General features: G+C 48.2%; 1 protein-coding gene and 1 long non-coding RNA gene across 3 annotated transcripts in view; one reads left to right on the top strand and one right to left on the bottom strand.

The window, feature by feature from the left end:
- The window catches only part of ERCC4 (ERCC excision repair 4, endonuclease catalytic subunit), a 30,186-nt gene extending 10,349 nt beyond the window's left edge, over positions 1 to 19,837 (top strand). The window contains exons 5-11 of the mRNA XM_002711758.5: positions 504 to 684; positions 2,473 to 2,601; positions 4,663 to 4,773; positions 6,452 to 7,028; positions 8,719 to 8,811; positions 13,788 to 13,900; positions 15,968 to 19,837. Coding sequence (XP_002711804.2) covers positions 504 to 684; positions 2,473 to 2,601; positions 4,663 to 4,773; positions 6,452 to 7,028; positions 8,719 to 8,811; positions 13,788 to 13,900; positions 15,968 to 16,701 — 1,938 coding nt within the window. The 3' untranslated portion in view covers positions 16,702 to 19,837. The remainder of the gene's footprint in view (positions 1 to 503; positions 685 to 2,472; positions 2,602 to 4,662; positions 4,774 to 6,451; positions 7,029 to 8,718; positions 8,812 to 13,787; positions 13,901 to 15,967) is intronic.
- Positions 11,573 to 20,421, bottom strand: part of LOC103348555 (uncharacterized) — a 35,408-nt gene continuing 26,559 nt past the window's right edge. Inside the window, exons 4-5 of one of the 2 annotated variants that reach the window (XR_007920112.2) lie at positions 11,968 to 12,034; positions 11,573 to 11,854 (exon numbers count right to left, since the gene is read on the bottom strand). This is a non-coding gene — a long non-coding RNA (uncharacterized lncRNA). Of the gene's footprint in view, positions 11,855 to 11,967; positions 12,355 to 20,421 lie in introns of those variants that run through there. The other variant, XR_011384702.1, reaches the window with a different exon arrangement.

The following is a 20,421-nucleotide window of genomic DNA, read 5'->3' as shown; positions in this document are numbered from 1 at the left end:
CAGTAAATTCCATGGTCATCCAAATGTTACTCCTGCTCAGTATTCAATTTGTTGTATAGAATGCAGTGTAGTGATTGTGCTTCTGTTCATAAAAAGAAATCATTGATTATCTGTAAATCAGAGCTTTTCTCTGCCAACAGTAAGGTAAATATGGATGATAGATTGACTATCTGATCAAAAAGGTTTCTATTAATACAAGCACTGTGCTCTATATTTGAAAAATTAAACATTTGTTAACTGAAACTTTCTGGCCAGTTCCTTGGGGAATAATGTTTTGAGTTCTTTTTTACAGTGATTATATATAATATAAAATTTGCTTTAATCATTTTTAGGTTACAAGGAATAATCTTTATTTAAAGTATGATTTGTATTACAGATAGCTATACTGAACATATAAGGGACTTTAAAAAGTTCTCATAAAAATGAAATTAAAAGCTAACATACATTTTCAGTGAAATTGCTGAAGCCCCCATGTTTAGTAATACTAAACCTTCTTATTGTAGACAATTCGCCATTATCTGGATCCCTTGTGGCACCAGCTTGGAGCCAAGACTAAATCCTTGGTTCAGGATTTGAAGATATTACGAACTTTGCTGCAGTATCTCTCTCAGTATGACTGTGTCACGTTTCTTAATCTTCTGGAATCTTTGAGAGCAACGGAAAAGGCCTTTGGTCAGAATTCAGGTGTGAGATGAAATATGAGTATTATTCTAGGCGCTGATTTGAATACAGTGTTGGATTTTTTAAGGGAAATCAGGTGTAGTGCTATATTCAACTACATGCTATATGCTGAAATTTCAGATTACGTTTGATGTTCATAGCACATGGGTGTAGGTTTTATTGATAGCTACCGTTTCCACCTACTTAACTTCTGTATAATAATAAATATTCATATCCATCCTGGGCAGTTTTACTTCTAGAAAAGACTGTGTAATACAGGCAGTCTCCAAATTAGAAACAGGTGATGTTCTGGAAGTTTATTTGTTAAGAACTTAAAAGTTATTGACTTCAAACGGACAACAAGGGAATATGAGGGATCCAAGACCAAAGAGATTTGTAGGGACAAATGCGTATGCCACTGGCCACTATCTTGTTTTCCTACCAACCACATCCTTCCCAGTGTTGTCACTGTTAGTGTGGCTACAGGCCCCTGGGGTCACGATTTAATGCAGCTAATCATTTTCTGTGCTGCTTCGGGAGCATCGTTAGGTGACGAACTGCACGCGCACGGCAGCAGAGTGCGATGACTGCTGGTACACTTTCACACCACTAAGGCCTTGTTTGGGCAAAGGCAGCAGTGGTCCCACCCACTGTTGCTTGTGCACCATCATTAGAGATGGCAGCACGGTGGAGCATACTTAGCTCACAGACCCCCTGGAAACATCTCGGGGACTGCCAGGAACCTGCAGAGCACATTTTGAATACCACGATTTAGCCAAGCAGTGACAGGCCACAGTAGTGACAGAGGAGTGGCTGATCAGAAAACAAGATGGAAGGTGCTTCCGGCGGGCCCCCGGCGGCTGAAAGCCGGGGCTCAGGTGCGAGCCCAGGTCCGGGTTTCTGTCCTGATCCTGCCGAGGTGGCAACCTCAGTGGGAGGAAGGAGGTGCTGGATGCGCTGCTCGCCACTGCTCTCGACCTGGCAGCCCTGTCTCCGCTCAAGATGAGCTATCTGCCTGGCACCACCAGCCTCATCGAGGACATCAACAAAAAGCACTGGGTCCTGCTTCGAGTTTTAAGAAGCACTGATCAGTTTGCTAACTTACTACTATGTCGGACTGTGGAGCATACTCTTGTGGGCAAAAAATACGGTGCTACTCCTCGAGGGACTTTTGTGGTCAGAGGAGAGAATGTGGTCCTCTAGGAGAAATAGACTGGAAAAGGAGAGCGACACACCCCTGCAGCACGTGTCCATTGAAGCAGTCCTGGGAGAACGAAGGGTGGAACAACAGCCCAGGCTGGAAGCAGAGGGGCTCCAAGTTCAGGCCCTGAAGGTTCGGGCTCTCTGCACTCCCTGGGCAGACGCCACGCCTTGGGTGAACATTAGGCTGGTGCTCCTGGAAAACAGAGACTGTCAGTGAAGGAAAGTGACAGCGTGGTCACCTCAGACCGTTGACCAGAGACTGTGGAGTTTTGAAAAGTCATCTTTATTTTCAGTTCTTTCACATGGGCAGCCATGAAGAATCATGTGGGTTTGTTGTTCTGTTTTGTTCTAATAACACAATCATTGTTTGAACAAACAGTGGCCATGACCTTCTTTCACACATCACTGTGGAGCCAACGACTACTTTATATTGGCCTTACCACAAGTTAGACTTTCCAGGGGACATTCTTCATGTGCTTGTAAACAAAATAAGGAAAAAAGAAAAGGAAAGAAAACAAGATGGTGGCCAGGGCTATGTGTGGGTCATGTGACTGTCAGAGACTGTGTAACTATAAACTGAAGATTTTCCTTCTGCACTTTTTATATTAGGCTGGCTGTTTCTTGACTCCAGTACCTCAATGTTTGTAAATGCTCGAGCAAGGGTGTATCATGTTCCTGATTCCAAAATGAGTAAAAAAGGCAAAATGTCTGAAAAAATGGAGATTAAAGAAGAGCAAGGTATCCTATAGCCTTAAATCTTTACATGTGTCTTTATGTAAGTATTCGGTATGGGCATGCCCATCAAGTTAAAGTGGAATTTAAAATTCCCTTGAGCCAAGTTGGAAAATTGGGCGTGTATGTGAAGTATCTGTATGTATGTATTTTACATATAATGTCTTGAGCGCCTTTTCCTCAACTGGTGGCAGTTGGTGGATTTGTCCGAGAAGAGACAGTGCACAGAACTAGCTTGTGTTACCTTCTGTCTTTACAGAAGGATGTTGGACTGTTTCATGAAACAGGGTAGGGGAAATGAAATATTCAGAGTGGCAGGTCTTAGAACCCATTGCCGCTGATTGCAAACAACATGCCAGGTGTGAATCCAGAGCCTTCTCTGTGCCACAGGAAAGCTGTGGACTGATTTTGTTTTGACTTCAAAGACATTACTGTTAGTGGCACTTAAAGACTTAGTGGAACATTTTAACATCCCTGTTAGCTTTTTTAAGATTTATGTGGGGCTGGTACTGTGGCACAGTGGGTTAAGCCGTCTGCATTGCCAGCATCCCATATGGGCGCCACTTCGAGTCCCGGCTGCTCCATTTCCAGTCCAGCTCTGCTAATGCACCTGGGACAGCAGTGGAGGATGGCCCAAGTACTTGGAACCCTGCACCCACATGGGAGACCTGGAAGAACCTCTTGGCTCCTAGCTTTGGCTAGGCCCAGTCCTGGCTGTTGTGGCTATCTGGGGAGTGAACAAGTAAATGGAAGATCTCTCTCTTTCTCTGTAACTCTGACTTTCAAATAAGTAAATGAACCTTTAATAAGACAAAAAAAAAAAACCTTAGGTGAGTTCCAAAATTAAAAAAAATATATATAGGATTTATTTTATTTGAAAGAGTAACAAAGATCTTCCATCTGTTGGTTCACTCCCTAGATGGCTGCGATGACCAGGGCTGGACCAGGCCAAAGCCAAGAGCCAGGAGCTTCATCTGGCTCTCCAGTGTGGGTGGCAGGGGCCCAAGCACTAGGGCCATTTCTGCTGCCTTTCCCAGGCCATCAACTGGGAGCTGGATCAGGAGTGGAACAGCAGGGACATGAACCCGTGCCCTGCTGGGCTGCCAGCATTGCAGGTGGCAGCTTTACCCACTACACCGTAGTGCCAACCCCCATCCCTTTTAATTTTTAAAGAACATAAATGTACTAGAATGAGACTAATGTGGATTTTATTTCAACATCCGCATCCATCTAGTAGGTATTAAGTATCACTAGTTTTTTAAGGTGTCAGATAGGATTAATGTTTATTTTCTACCTAGTTTAAAGGTCTTTTTTTTTTTTTTGACAGGCAGAGTGGATAGTGAGAGAGACAGAAAAAGGTCTATTTTTTTAAGTGTTTGTCTTATTTATTATATTGAGTGCTTCTTAGAATCAAGGACTCAAACTTTAATTGTTGTGTACATGGTAAGCAGTCAGCACGTTTGTTAAAACAATGAGTGAGAAGGAGGTCATTGATTCATTGGAGTAGTACATTACTCAGAAGGACTTTAAAGGTATTTGATCTAAACATCTCGTCTTGCAGTGACAAAACTGAGACCCTGTTGGTTCGGTGACCACTTCATTGTCATTGAATTAATAGTTAATAAAGGTCTATTTCAGAACTTAAGTAAATATATTAATAATGTGTGCAGTATTTACAAAAATAAAAGTTTGATTGTTCCCGTCTTTTACGCATGCTCAGGCTTGTGGAAAAGATGAGGATTTTAGAAATAATAAATACTGTCATTCAGTACCGATTCCTTTACGTAGCAGCTTCTGTGTGTACGCAGCGTCAGTCACCTCTTACTAGTAACCTTTCAAGAAGCCTTCTGTCATGTCCTTGTAAAACCTGCGTGAAGGCTGGACTGAGATACCTTTCATTTAGACCATAAGGAAACCTTTCTGAGGAAAGCGAATTCTGTCTGGCGTTTTCAGGAAAGCTCAAAGAAACAGACTTGAGGAATAACACTCGTGTTACCTGTTGTTTTAGAAGTAATTTATAGGTAAACGTTACCACATAGAATGAGGTTGTCCTTTATTTCTCTGCAGAAACCAAGAAGGAGCTGGTCCTGGAATGCAACCCGAAGTGGGAGGCGCTGACCGAAGTGCTCAAGGAAATCGAGGCAGAAAATAAGGAGAGCGAAGTGCTTGGTGGCCCAGGTCAGAAGAAAGGAGAGGACGCCATTGCTTTCAGGATCTACCAAATGGATTCTGCTTTGACTGGCTCTTTAAAAGTAGCGCACTGTCTTATGTATCCGATGCAGATAAATACATGTCAGATGGGCACTGAGACACTGCAGGCAACCTCCTTCCCGTTCATGTGATGATATGATGGGATTTTCTCCAGGTTGAGTCATTGTATAGTCATGAAACAGGGTTTTTGACCAACTGGATTCTCGGGCCTTGTGTTTAAAGACGCAGCTAATCTCCACATTATTTTCACCAGGCTTTCTATCTGCAGGCCCCAAGGAGTAAGCCTGTGGGTGTTGTGTTTTATATCCTCAGCAAGTCTTCTGCCAAAGAAACCTCAACTCTTCCATCGAAGAACAGGGACTTGGCCCTCAGAGAGCAATTCCAAATTTTAGGGCTGCTATCTTCAGACATGGCTGCGCTGGTACATGAGCACAGCACACTAAACCTAAACCATGAATTAAGAAATAAAATCAGAGATCACATAAAAGAAAACCAGCTTCTTAAAAATATGGATTGGATCTTTGAATGCCCACAAAGCAGTAGGTGCAGGCACACAAAAGCTGCCACTGGTATTATCCCAGGACGTGCGGTGCTATGAGTTGAGATGCACAGTCATGCAAGCTCGCTGTAGAAAAAGTGACAAGGACGAGAGAGGGAAAGAAGGACTTAGAGCAGCTAATGGTCATGACACTGCTGTCTGTCTGTCCGGGTTTTCCTTCTGCATGTTGCTTCACGTTGTTAAAGCCACAGTGTAAAGATAACATCTAGATGTAGAATTGATGAATTAATTGGCAGTTAGACTTTGAAGGCTCCCGAGACAGATCACTGCATTGATTTGCAGAAAGTTTTTAATTAATCTTCATTTCTTCTAGCAGTCTGAGAGCCTCTCTCTCGTTCACGGAGCCAGCCAGCCATGACTGGGCACTGTACCCAGAGTATGTGTGCGTGTGTGTCTAGACCAGTTTTATTAGTTTCATCGGCGAAGATGCCATCTTGTCTTAAATAGTGATACTGAACGAGCTCAGTAATTTCTCAGGTGCAGTTCCTCTTACGTGAACTGTCTGAGTCTCCTCTGCTGATGTAGACTATGGCCACGGTGTGTGTTGGCTGTTTGTATATGACTGGTGCTACCATTTATCGCAGGTTTTTTTTCTTTGTTTGTTTGTTTGTTTGTTTGTTTTTGTCGTTAAGTGTTGTTAATGTGGTTTTTTATTCTTGTAGAGTCAGTCTCTCAGAGATTTCTTCCTTTGCTGTTAAGCCCAGGAAATCATCTCCACGTGGGGGCGTGGAGAGTCGTCATTCCTTTTGTAAAGACTTAATGTGTCCCATCGCACCCTGTAGTCCATTTGGGATTTATTTAGGTGTATAAGGCCCTGTGGAAAAGCATCCATTAGAAAGCGCTTCCTCCCTTGTGCCCGGCTGCGCTTTCCCAAGACTCCACATAGTTGGTGGCTTCCGCTTTACGCAGGGTTTAAGAAATCCTGCTGGGGAAGTAAAGTGTGTGGTAGCCCAGGCCCCCTGGGGAGCGCGGTGCAGGCCGCGCCTCTCGATCCCCCAGCTCTCGGTCCCCCAGAGGACCGGGGCGTGCCCCGCGGGGAAGGGCGCCGGCCGTGGGCTGCACTAACCGGGCGCTCTGTGACCGCAGGTCAGGTGCTCATCTGCGCCAGCGACGACCGCACCTGCTCGCAGCTGCAGGGCTACCTGACGGCCGGCGCCGAGGCCTTCCTGCTCGGGCTCTACAGGCAGGCCTTTGACAAGGACAGCCGCGCGGAGGAGGTGTGGGCGAGGCTGAGGAAGGCCGACGGCTCGAGCAGGACTCGGAGGTCCGACAAGAGGCCCAGAGCGCGCGCTGCCAGAGAAAGGGCTCTCAAAAAGAAGAAGCCGAAGTTGACCCTGACCCAGATGGTGGGCAAACCCGAAGAACCGGCGGAGGAGGGCGACGTCGAGGAAGGCAGCCACTGCGAAGCAAGCAGCAGCCCGGAGGGCGCGGCCGAAGGCAGGCATGCGGAATTCGAGGTCCAGTTGTCCTCGGACGCCGCCTACGGGGTCCTCCAAGAACCCCTCACCATCATCCACCCGCTTCTGGGCTGCAGCGACCCCTACGCGCTGACCAGAGTCCTGCACGAGGTGGAGCCCAGATACGTGGTTCTGTACGACGCCGAGCTCACCTTCGTCCGCCAGCTGGAGATCTATAGAGCAAGCAGGCCCGGGAAACCCCTAAGGCAAGTCGTGGAGACCGTTAGCTTTCCTAAAGCTAGCACGCCTCCATTCGTCGGGATTCGACGTGGAAGTCGCTCCGTTTCCGTCGGTTTTCTGTAACATCCTGCTATTAGCCGTGCCGGTTTCCTTTGCTTACTGATGAGTCTGGGAAGGTGGGCGGGGAGGATGTCGCAGGAGAGCAAACCCTGGGGGTCGCTGGTGTCCCCTGTCTGCCTGCTCCTTGTTCTATACCACGTCCTTGTAGCTTACCAAGTGCTGTATCTGTGAAAAGCCTGGGAAATTGATAATATTCCAAGTTCTGCCCAAAGTTAATACAACTCTGACTTGGCTAGATAATTCTAATCTTCTAAAATGTCTTTGCTATAAATTGTAAGGAGTGACTAAGTCACATCCACACAAAAGTAAAGCATTCGTGGGAATTACTGTACGAAGCTTTCTTGGGTTTCAGGAAATATCAGATGAAAATCTACAGAAATATCAGATGAGAAAGCGATGCCTCCCAAAGAATATAGTGTTCTTGCTCTCCAATTATGTGAGGGGAAATAAACAGCAAAATTAATATCCTGAACTCAGACTGAACCAGAAGCAGAGCCAAAAGAAGCCTTCCCGGCAGCCTGACGGAGGTGGCCTCTCCGCTTGGAGGTGAATGGAGGCTCTGGGGCAGAAGTAACGCAGGACGGAGAGATTAGAGAGGGCTGGGAAGATGACGACAGGCTGGTGCGTTTGTCAGGCCTTGCTGTGGACCCACCATGCAGATAGGCTGTGTGTGCCAAGTTTCTTGGCCGAGAACAGAATAGCGAAATATTTGGAAACAAAATGTCAGAATCGGAAGGGACCTGGGAGTTCAGCCACTTGCTGTATCAAAGGGAAACTGAGACCCAGAAATGGAGAACACGTGGCACACCCATGGGAGAGCTGGAGTCTCTGGCCCCCGCGGCTTTTCCCTGTCCACAGTTCAAAGACATGCAGTCAAGGAAGACAGGCAACAGGAAAACGAAGACTGGGAAAGGAAAATGCCTCTGCGAGACCCTGAAGAAAGGGGACAAAAGAGGTGTTTGATTCAGCTCTTTGAGCAACAAACAATATAGAAAAGCAGGTCTTTCCTTACAGAAAATACAGGGATTGTTGTTTGAGATGCCCAAAGAAACCCGCAAGTTTCCCTGTCGCGGGTTTGTAAAGACTTGGTGACGTCTCTGCTCTGTTGAGACCTGAGACATCACTTGTGAAGATAAAGGTCATATAGATTTCATTTATTTACTTTGCTCTAACATGAGCTTTCATAAGCTGGTTTTTATAATGACTGTCCAGCTTTTGAAATTGTTGCTTGGCAGAGATGCAAAAAGAGAGTGGAAGAAGAGAAGCCTGTAAGATTTTGTGTGTTGGGATTTGTTTATGAGAAAAGAATTATTCTATCCCTCTAGTTATATTTCAGTATTTACCTAAACTCTGTTCCTCCTTTTGGCAAAAGAAAAGAAAACCAGAGAAGATAAACCTTGGGGTAATGAAACCTTCAACAGGTGGGGTGTAGGCAGCGTAACCGCAGTGCGCGTGTGATGAATGGGACCTGTACTATAAGTTAAACAGTCCCTATTCGAGCGTTCACAGCTGCCCGCTTCAAGTGCCTGGCTGTGCTTCTCAAGGATTAAAAACGGGTGCTCTCTCTGCCTCACTGAGCTTTGCCTTCACTTGCAGAGTTTACTTCCTGATATACGGAGGCTCGACGGAGGAGCAGCGCTACCTCACGGCTCTGCGGAAAGAAAAGGAGGCCTTTGAGAAACTCATAAGGTAAAGCCCGGAAGATCCCAGCCACGCCGACGGCCCGTGGCTGCCGAGGCTGCTTCTGTGCGGGCGAGGGGCCCGTCGCGATGAGCCTGGGGTCCGGTGGTCCCCCCAGGGCATGCCGCTGCGCGTTCTTCCCTCTCTCCCACCACCTCCGACTGCTTTTCAGTGGTTTGTGTTGTGTGTGTGTGTGTGTGTGTGTGTGTTGACGCTGACTATCACATAATGTTCCGAATCCAAGTAGAAAATGCTCCCCAGGTTAACGTAAGGGAAATGTGTGTGCGTGTCCACGACCAGAGGGGTGCCTCTTACCCTGAGAACACGCGAGAATCCACAAGCCGCCGCCCCCCATCCCATCCCTGACCCCGGGATGTTGTCCAGCAGCTTGAGCTCGGTGTGGACAGGTGGTCACATGATCTCTCTGGGACGTCGGAAGCCAGGGCAAGAGCAGAGCTGCTGAGCCAGAGAAAGGCTAGAGTGGAGGAGCCCGTGACCTGGGCTGAGTGCCTTTGGGCCAGACCTGGCTTCCAAGCCTCAGTCATTGTAGCAGTGACCATGAGAAATTATTTTAGTGGCACTCGGTTATCAGGGCCCCATGTAGGGTTTCCAAGTGGACATCCTCCTATACCCATCCTGCCTGGGTTCTCAGGGTGTGTGTAAAGCATACACCTACCCCAGATAGTCCAGGGCAAGCATTCCTGCAGACGGGGATGGTCACTGAATCAATGCCACTGAGTCCCCGTGAAGGGGCTGCACCCTCCCTTCCCTTCAAGGCTTCTAGAATTATGGCCTGCCTTGGCTTGTAGGGTCCTCCAGCTAATGGTCATACAAGTATTATTTAATTCTCTCAGCCCATGAACATGTATTTTCTACTAATATGCCCTGTAAGGTTGTTTGTATAGCATACGTGTTCATGCTTCAAAACTTTTTTCAGAAATCATGTTCTCACAAGCCAGGCTGCATCTTTTTTTTTTTTTTTTTTTTTTTTTTTGACAGGCAGAGTGGACAGTGAGAGAGAGAGGCAGAGAGAAAGGTCTTCCTTTGTCATTGGTTCACCCTCCAATGGCTGCCGTGGCCTGCGCGCTGCGGCTGGCGTACCACGCTGATCCGATGGCAGGAGCCAGGTGCTTCTCCTGGTCTCCCATGGGGTGCAGGGCCCAAGCACTTGGGCCATCCTCTACTGCACTCCCTGGCCACAGCAGAGAGCTGGCCTGGAAGAGGGGCAACTGGGACAGAATCCCGTGCCCCGACCGGGACTAAAACCCGGTGTGCTGGCGCTGCAAGGTGGAGGATTAGCCTAGTGAGCCGCGGCGCCGGCCCAGGCTGCATCTTGTACAAAGCTTTTGGCATCTCCTTGTCTATTCTGTACCTCCTAGGCCTTCAGTCCCCAGGGCTCAAACGCTACACAGATACTCAGCAGCCAGTCTAGGCCAGAATCTGTGCCGATAGTAAAGCGCTGGGGTCCAAGCTGGCACTGTGTGGCTCAGCAGGTTAGGCCGCTGCTTGCCGTGCTGCATTTCCATATCAGAGGGCTGGTTCAAGTGCCAGCTGCTCCACTTCTGATCTAGCTCCCTGCTGATGATGGTCTTAGAAGACAGTGAAAGATGGCCCTTACCACCCCTGGGGAAGATCTGGACAGAGTTCTGGGCTCCTGGCTTCAGTCTGGTCCAGCCCTTGCTGTTGGCCATTTGAGACATGAACCAGCAGATGGAAGATACCTCTCTCCCTCCCTCCCTCTCTCCCTCCCTCCCTCCCTCTCTCCCTCCCTCCCTCCCTCCCTCTCTCCCTCCCTCCCTCCCTCCCTCCCTCCCCCCCCATCTGTTACTCTGCTTTATGAATACATAAAATTAAAAAAATAAAGTGGTGTGGTTACTGTGGGGCAGAAAGAACGTCTGCTCCAGGGAATGAACCAACAGATGGAAGCTTCGTCCTCTACCTCTGCCTTTAGTAAATAAATAAATACATAAATAAATCTTTAAAATAAGAAAGAGTAGAGGGGCGAAGACTCAGACTCGGCTCTCGGATGTGTGATGTGGGCATCCTGAGAAGTGGCTGAACCTGCCCCATTAGTATGTTTTTAAAGGCGCTTTCTTTTTTGAAGATTTATTTATTTATTTGAAAGGCACAGTTACAGAGAGACAGGGAGGAAGGGAGAGGCAGAGATAAATCTTGCATCCAGCTGGTTCACTCCCCAGATGGCCACAATGGCCAGGCCAAAGCCAGGAGTCAGGAGCTTCCTTTGAGTCTCCCACGTGGGTGTGGGGCCCCAAGCACTAGGGTCATTTGCTATTGCTTTCTCAGGCCAGGCAGGGAGCTGGTTTGCAAGTAGAGCAACCGGGACTCAAACCGGCGCCCGTATGGGATGCCGGTGCTGCAGGCAGCAGCTTACCGTTACACCACAGCGCTGGCCCCTTAAGGCGCTTTCTTAAAGCCATCAAATTGAGGAGTGATGGGTTGTGGAAACCATTCAGAAGGTATTGCGATTGTCTGACGTGGGAAGGACGTGGTCAAGCTCAGGAGAGGACAAATCTGAGAGGCACTTACAGGACAGTCAAAGAACTGATGGTCTCCTAACCATGCGTTCACTCTCCTGAAATTGTCCCTTACCTGAGCCTTCTCTGATTAAATCATTGTCACCAAAGTTACAAGCGAGACCACGGAGCCGACAGTATTGAGATTAGCTTATTGGTGTTCACATCGGGGCTCCCAAAGATCACCCTTGGGCTCAGTGATTCACTGAAAGGACTCGCATTAGTGAGGAAAAGTGTTAGACTACCAGTGTGATTTATTACTGCAGAAGGGTACAGATTAAAGTCAGCACAGGGGAGAAGGAAGGGGGGAAAAATCCAGGAGAAACTGGTGGAAGCTTCCAGGTGTCCTCACAGTGGAGTCGCAGGGACGTGCTCAATGCTGTCAGCAGCCGTGGTGACGGCACCTGCAAAGTGTCAGCGGCAGGAACCTCACTTATCCTTGATGGCCGGAGTTTCTGCTAAGTCGTGAAGACACAGAACACCCCCACAACTGCCTTCAGCTACACAGGGTTCAGCCCCTGCGAACAGAAACAAGCATACAGCTGTTAGCCACGACTCCGCTGTCAGCCTAAGCTCTCGGATCAAACTGGCATCTGCGGCCCAAGGCCTCGGCACAAAGAAACCCTCTTACCAGGCAGAATATTCTCATCGGAGCTCATCTTGCAGGAGCTGGCTGAGGGCCAGTCCAGGGGGCGGGCCTGTGATGCAGAGGTGCAGAGTTTGAGCAACTGGGAGGTGCTGAGTCAGCGCTTCCCCGTGCAGTGCGAGAGCCCGAGGAGCCCGTGGAATGTGAGGCGGCAGCCTCTGAGGAGGAGGGGAGGACGGCTCCGTGCTCCGCGCTGGTTCTTCTCCAGCACGGGGAACCTAATCTGTAGTTGGGTGCTCTCAGCTGCTGGCAGTAGGTACTGCCATGCCACTCCGGGTGCATGCCGGGGGTTCTGCGGACTTTGGGGGCTCGGGGGCCAAGCGTAGACAGGCCCTGCACTTATAGGAAACCTCGCTCAGCAGGACAGGACGTGGACTCCGGCCCACATCTCAGCTGATAATATTTGCTACACCAGGTCTTAATGTAATTGGATCTACGCTCTGGCCTAATTTTTTCTAGACTCTGTTAATGGTGATTGCCTGCTCACTATAAATAAGATCTTCCCATTTTACACAGCGATCAGATGGTTACACTATTTAGAATTTTAAGGTGTTTACTTTCCCAGGAAACTTGGGAAATTGGAGAGGTATTTGTTTTGAACATCAGAGATTTCTAGGTGTGTTTCTGAGAGCGTTTGCACTGTGAGAAGAGACTGTGCCTCACCCATATCCACGGGGGATGTGGCAGAACAAAAGCCATGCTGCTGTTGGACCAGAAAGGAGTGAATTCAGCACACTGGCAGGCGCATATTGTCTAGCTGGATTAAAGATCAGCTGATACAGGGAAACGATGCTTCTGCTAAGTCTAGATAATAAAATGGTGCCTGGTGGGAAAATTAGTACAGATACCTTCAGTATGCATCTCTCCAGGAGGCCACTGCTTTTCAAGAAAAGGAGTAAGATTATTTGAAATTTTAGTTAGGAAATCTGATCACAGAGGCAGGCATTTGGCCTAGAGATTTAAGATGCTGGTTCGGACGCCCGCCTCCCCATCAGAGGTCCTGGGCTCATTCCTGGGCTCTACTCCTAATTCCAGTTTCCTGCTAATAAAGGCCCTATGAGGTAGCAGTAGCGGCTTAAGACGTTGGGTCCCTGCCACCTACGTGGAAGACCTGCATTGAATTCCTAGCTCCCTGGGATCATTTTGGGCTTTTGGGAGTGAATCGGTGGAGGAGGGCTCTCTTTCTACATACCTCTCTCTTTCTGTCTGCCCCTCCAATAAATGAATTGAAAATGTTGGAGGTGTCTCCTCCTGGACGTTTGTAAAGCAAAGTTCTCTCAGATGAGGGGGCTTCAAAAGGCTCCTGGGAAATGGGGTCAGAGATAAGTTGACTTTGGTACAGAACAATTTTGAATTCCACGCATATAATAGGTCTCCAAAAAGCCTGTGGAAAATGTGTATTATAAAAAACTAGGCACAGATTTCAAGACTTCCCTTGTAATCCCATTTTCCCATGAACTTTTTGAAGCACCCACATGTGTTTTTATTGTCTTAATCATTGTTAACATACATATTTATGATCACCTTGAAAATATTTAAATATAAGTGACTTAAATTATTTTTAGTGCTCAAAAACACTTCAGTCTTGCAATTTCAGTGATTTCTCTCTGGTATTTTTTACATGCCTATTTCATGTCTCAAAGTAGTTGAGTGTAAAGTAAGAAGTCAACAACACACATTACTTGTATTCTCTTCTTCCACTGTGGTCATGGAGGTCATTTTAAATATTAGAATCACAAAAGGTTAGAATCTAGAATTCTGAAAGTAGTTTTCAAAATAAAACCTGTCAATTGTTTTCTCCCCAGGGAAAAGGCCAGCATGGTTGTCCCTGAAGAGCGAGAAGGCAGAGATGAAACCAATCTGGACTTGGTGAGAGGCACGGCGTCGGCCAATGCTCCCACAGACACGCGGAAGGCCGGTGAGTCCTGCCCTTGCCAGGCGTTCCACGGCCTCTGGGTTACTCTGCAGAGGCCTGGTTGTTCCCAGACTCTTGGAACCAGAGGCTGAGGGATGGGTACTTGGTGCACTTCCGCGTGCCTGAGCCAAGTCCTGGCTCACTCTCCATCCCACCTTCCTGCAGGTGCGGGAGGCAGCCGGGGATGGCTCAGGACCTGGGTCCCGGCTGACACTGACGCAGCCGTGTGGGCCTCCCGTACCAGAGCTCCAGTTTCAGTCCCCGATGTTCCACTTCCAGTTCAGCTCCCTTCTAATGATCCTGGGAAGGCAACAGAAGGTGGCCTAAGGGCTTGGGCTCCTGCCACCCACTGGGACATCCAGATTGACTTGCTGGCCCCTGGCTTCAAAGTCACACCCGGCCCCAGCTGTTGCCTGCATTTGGGGAGTGGATATGGAAATAAGAGACATTTCTCTCTCTCCCCCTCTCTCCCTCTCTGTTTCTTTTCAAACAATAAATGGATAAAAAATAAAAAGAAACAATAGCGCTTGACCCAAGGAGAGGCTGTGTACTTTTGCATACTGCACCTCAGCTCTGCTGTGTACCAACCCTGTGTCTGTCCTCTCTGGTGCAAAGCGGCTGCTGAGTCACCGTAAAATAATCAGGGTGGAGTTCTAGGCGTTCTGTTCCGGTGTGGTATTTGACTTTGGTTGGTTGAGACACAGAATGTACTTTTGCAAAGAAACATTGATAAATGGTGATTAGGTTCTTATCTCAACCAAAGAAGCCAATTTGACTCACCTCGCAACTGAAGGAGGTTTCTCCTCCCTGCTGCCTCTCCACTTGTACACACACCCAGCTGGGAGTTGTCTGGGCCATGTCGCCTGCCACTGTCTTCTGTATGTGTGTGTTACTTTGTGGTTCTCTCCAGAACTCAGGCATGGGGCCCTCTCACTGCTGTGCAGTTATCTGACCCGTGGCCTGCTACCGAGTGGTCTGTACTCTGGGAAGTGGGAAAGTGGTTACTTCTAAACCTGATGCCAGAGAAGCAGCATGAGAAAGGCACAGCGGTTGAGTTTATTAACCTTGGTGAGGTCACGTTAGAGCAGTGGGTCTTAGACCTTAGCACACTAAGAATAAGCTCAGTTGGGTCCAGCACTGTGGCACAGTGGCTTAATCCCCCACCCGCAGCGCTGGCATCCCTTTGGCCACTGGTTCGAGTCCCACCTGCTCCACTTCTGATCTAGTCCCCTTGCTAATGTGCCTGGGAAAGCAGCAGAAGATGGCCCAAGTGCCTGGGCCCCTGCACCCATGTAGGAGACCCAGATGAAGCTCCTGGCTCCTGGCTTTGGCCTGGCCCAGCCCCGGCCATTGTGGCCAGGGAGTAAACCAGCAGATGGAAGATCTATCTCTCTCTCCCATTCTCTCTGTAACTCTACCTTTCAAATAAATAACTAAATCCGTTAAAAAGAAAAAGTATAATTTTTAAAAATTCAGGTACTGTTATTTACAAAAAGAATAGTCACAGCTGCTTATTAAACCTGAGATTCACAGGTCATTGAGATTCAGAACCCACAGACACTGTGAGTCTGGGATGAGAAGCAGGGTCAGCAGCTGACCTCAGACAGCAGTAAGTGGTCCTTGGACCGAGGCTCTGAGCGTGTGTGTCTTTTTTGAAGAAGAATCCTATTAACCTAGCCAGGCTGGTGACATTTTATTAAGAACTACAACACGTCAGGTGGTGTGATGGGAGATAGATTTGAGCGTGTAGGTACCACAGAGAACGCTGTTGCTGGAAGTCTGACCTTTTGAATTCTGTCCCCTAAGCGTTTGTTTTAGTTTCCTGTTGCTGCTGGAACCAGTACCACAAACAGTGGCTGGAAACGGCGTCCGTTATCCCACGGTCCTGCAAGGTCCAGAGTCCAGATGGGTTTCATGGGGCTATCGTCGGGGCGTCCGCAGGGCTTCAGCCAGCCACCCCCAGGGGTTAACCCCGGAAACTCAGACCTTAAACTATTTTTCATTGTTACCTTTCACCTTTGCCGGTTTTCCCCAGTGGCATTACTTTATACGCTGCTCTTCCTTTTCTAGGTGGCCAGGAACAGGATGGCACCCAGCAAAGCATCGTTGTGGACATGCGTGAGTTTCGAAGCGAGCTCCCCTCACTGCTGCATCGCAGGGGCATTGACATTGAACCGGTGACGCTGGAGGTCGGAGACTACATCCTGACCCCAGAGGTGTGCGTGGAGCGCAAGAGCATCAGCGACCTGATCGGCTCCCTGAACAACGGCCGCCTCTACAGCCAGTGCGTCGCCATGTCCCGCTGCTACAAGCGGCCCGTGCTGCTCATCGAGTTTGACCCCGGCAAGCCCTTCTCCCTGACCCCCCGCGGCGCCTTGTTTCAGGAGATCTCCAGCAGCGACGTCAGCTCCAAGCTCACCCTGCTCACGCTGCACTTTCCCAGGCTGCGGCTGCTCTGGTGCCCCTCGCCGCACGCCACCGCCGAGCTGTTCGAGGAGCTGAAACGAAATAAGCCGCAGCCGGACGTGGCCACGGCCATGGCCGTCACGGCGGATTCGGAAAGCCTCCCCGAGTCCGAGAAGTACAACCCTGGCCCCCAGGACTTCCTGCTAAAGATGCCAGGGGTCAACGCCAAGAACTGCCGCTCGGTGATGAACCACGTGAAGAACATTGCAGAGCTGGCCACGCTGTCTCAGGACGAGCTCGCGCGCATCCTGGGCAACGCCGTGAACGCCAAGCAGCTCCACGACTTCCTCCACACCCCGTATGCGGAAGTGGTGTCCCGGGGAAAAGTGAAGAAATGAGCAACGAAGCCGGCCCCTCGTCCCGCAGCCGTGCTCGGCGCCGGCTCCCTGCCAGCCGCTGTGGGTCACTGTTGTCCTGAGCCCACTACTGCATTCTCCAGTGCGGGGAGGGAGCCAGTGTTCTGTTTCCAAGGGAGGGCAGCGGACCAGGGCCCAGCTTTCTCTCTCACCTTGGCACCTCGGTGTCATCTGCACTTTCCCACGCCTGCTCCCCCCTCCCTTGCACGGTCCGTGCCAGGCCCGGTGTGTATTCCATTTGTAAATGAGGTGTGGCAGGCTCAGGTAAGGTTTCTGCAGGCCACTTGGAGACAAGCAGAAATGTGTGTTTCCTACACAAACAGTAAGGCACACAGTCACGTTCTTAGCCTCTGTCCACGCTCACGGAATCTGTCTTTTACCATTGCTTCTGGCCACTTCTCCCTACACTTCCTCCCACTGTAATTCCTGTTCCTGGTTTAACACAGGCACCTTGAAAACCAGCTGGCTCGTCTTGACTTTTGAAAGACATGAGTTACCTAATTAGGGAACGGGAGGGTATAGGGGAAGGAACCCTTGGGATTCTCAGTTTTTACAGCTGTGCTCAATCAGAGCTGTCGCGGCCAGGTGATAGTTACAGAGTGCTTCCGGACCCCTCTCTCCCCTGCTCTCCCCTGCTCTCCCCGAGACGGCACCGCCCTCACTCCCCTGCCAGAGGGCAGGGGATGGGCCACACGGTGTTCAGATGGAGTTTTCCTTCCTTGAGTTGAGATAGATTGGAGGTAAATGAGAGATCAATGCATAGACTATATAAAAATTCAAAAAGTATTATGTAAAAATCCATAAGGAGAACAATCTCATTCTAAACCTCCTTCGGATTGATTTAGGTTGGCTTTTTACTGACATGTACATACAGGATATTCATAGCATCTTTGTGCAGTTTTTAAACTTTTGTACTTAAACCTTAATTATGCTGTAATGCATAATCGGTTTCCTACCTCAAGAGCTGATGTGGACATGAATTCCACTAGCCATGATCCCCGTGTAATGTTTCATCAACGTCACCTCCCCGTGTAATGTTTCATCAACGTCACCTCGTTCTCACTGTTTGCCACACAGAACTAGCAGGCAGTGCACCAGCTGACACAACATGGTCTTCAACAAAAGTACTTGTAACTGGCCTTTCGAAACTGAACCTCTCGTGTTGGCATCTAGGTTTACCGGTAATCAACAGCGTGTGGATCTTAAACTTCGTACGAGGGCAGGCACTGCAAGAGTGAAGGTGAGGGGTTTCAGGAGTGGACCGGTGCTCCTAGAACCGGGGACATGGGGGCTAGAAAACAGGCCAAGAAACAAAGGAAGAAAGATTTCGCCCACGGATTTTGTCACAGGGTCAGGGATATACCTGTAGAACAGAGAGCAGAGATGTGGAGTGATGACAGCACGCGTGTTCGTGCTTGCTCTGTAGCGTATTGTCTTACTGACGAGTGCAGTCAGAATTGGAAGTGCGTTCCAGCAGACCGCTTCAGATGCTCACGGTTACCGCTGTGTCTCCGATCCCTGTCCAGCAGGATGCTTGTAGTATGCAGCGTCCGTCCTGTGTAATTCCACCTGCCTGTTAGTGCCGTGCCTGCGCGGGAGGCAGATCTTCATCAACTGCATTCTGCGGTCGGGATCTCGTCCAGAGTTGCTTTCAAAAATGAGCGCTTAAAGCAGCCTCTTAAAATAGTCCTTGCTGCCTAGCCCGGCACCAGTAACAGTCTTAATTGTGTCTAGTATTGCTGTCCCTTGATTCTCAAACCCGTTTTTGCGGTTGTACCCGCTGGACGCTTAAAGACAGGTGCTCTGTGCCATGTATACCTGAACTCTGAACGAGCGTTTCTGATGAACTCTGAAATGGTGGTTCGAGGTGAAGGGCTCTCCTTGACACTTCTACAACTAGATAAATAGATTTCAATGGGTTTCCAGTTGTGGAAAGCTTTCAATATATCCACCAAGTATTCACTTTTCTCAGACATTTTTTTAATTACAAATTTATACAATATAAGGGTTTTTGATAGAGAAACTAGAAATTCATAGAGTTAAATTAATGTATTTATTTTCTAGCATCATTTTGTTAACTTTGCCTTTCTCTCAAAATAGTAAGCATCCAATGTACTTATGAATTCATGTTTAGCTTTTTAAAACCTTTTTAAAAGCTAGATCAGCATTCTATTTTGCAAGACTTTTGCATAAAAATGGGAACATATGAAATGTTGTGAGAAATCACTTTCGGTGTCATTTATTTAAATCACAGTGCCTCTCTCGGTATTTTCTTAAAATTATACGAGAAGAAATCATTTTTAATAGTGGCCATAAATATTGTCATTTTTGGCAGTAAGTCACTGTGTCTGCAGTCTGAGGCCTGGTGACTGGGCGGCTGCGTGTGTAGGCGTGGATCTGGGTGCAGTTCCCCAGGTCATGAGGGACTGAACGTAATTGCCTCATTCATCAACCCGTTAGGACAGGAAGGGTTAAGTCTGGATGTGGCCCTGTTGAGATAACAGAGTTTGGACATAATCAGAGGCCTTCAGTGGGGAAACCTACACTAAACAAATCTGAAGACGTGGGTAGGGGAGGGAGCGGGGCCGCACTGGTCCTCACTTTGGTTTTTCGAGCATAATTTGATTTTCCTTTCGCGCAGAAGACTTCTCTAGGGAATTTCTCTTCTCCTTTGTGCTTGGCTTAACCTCTGAAAAGCCAGCACTCTAGGAAAACTCTTTTCTCAAGGTTGGAGTAGAGTAAAATTTAGCAAGGCTTTGACATGAATTGTTGTCTTTCCTACCTATTTTGCTTTCTGTTGTGTTGTGGTTGTAGCTATTTGTTATCCAGTTCTGACTTCAGCACTTAAGGAACCACTTGAAGGGTGTGTAAGTGAGAATGTGGTTGGGAATGAGACATAACTGATTGATCCCAGTCTGTAATGGAGTTGTGTGTGTTTAATATGTATTTATTCAATATTTCCCTCAATGTGTTGTGGGCAAAGTAAAAACAACAATGTACAGTAAAGGGAATATATTGCCAGCACTGTGTTGGAAAAATAATTTAAAATGCGAGAATATTTTAATTTTTCCTTTCTTGTTCTGCAGTGTATCTCATTAAAGCTGAGCCACTCTTTGAACCGCTGCCTGTGTCTGACTCACGTGGCAACGCAGTGTCTGTGGTTGCACTGCATTCTGGGTTTTTCCACCCTGCTTTTCATTTTGGACTATTTCTCTTAGAGGGAAAACCTGGAGAACGTGTGAACATGCTCATGCGTTGGTCTGCGATGCGTGTGTGGTGGGCTCAATGCCTGGGCGCCTTAGCTCAGCCAAGGTCAATCTCCGCTAACCCTGCCACCCAGAGTTGCGTTTCTTTAACCTCCAGGTTGGAAGACGTGAATGGATCCTTTTGACACATCTGGAATTTATTGTAATCCCTTAAACCAGTGTAATTATTAGTTTACTCATGGACACACTGCCATGATTTCATTGCCCCCACCCCACCCCATCCCTTAACCAGGTGGAAGACGGCTTATTTCCTCAAAATGGCTTAATGTCAGAACAAAGATGCTGGCAGACTGACAAAGTATACAAGTCACGTTTTTGAGCACTTACGCGTTGTCTCGTTAATTCCTCATTACAAAGCCATAATGGCCATGAAGGTGCTACTGTTTCATCCTGTTTTACAGTGATGAGGCTGGGGTTAAGTGATTTGCCCAAGATC

This window comes from Oryctolagus cuniculus, chromosome 19, assembly GCF_964237555.1.
Source record: "Oryctolagus cuniculus chromosome 19, mOryCun1.1, whole genome shotgun sequence".
In the NCBI taxonomy this organism is placed as follows: Eukaryota; Metazoa; Chordata; class Mammalia; order Lagomorpha; family Leporidae; genus Oryctolagus; species Oryctolagus cuniculus.
This window is presented reverse-complemented; position numbering and strand designations above follow the sequence as displayed.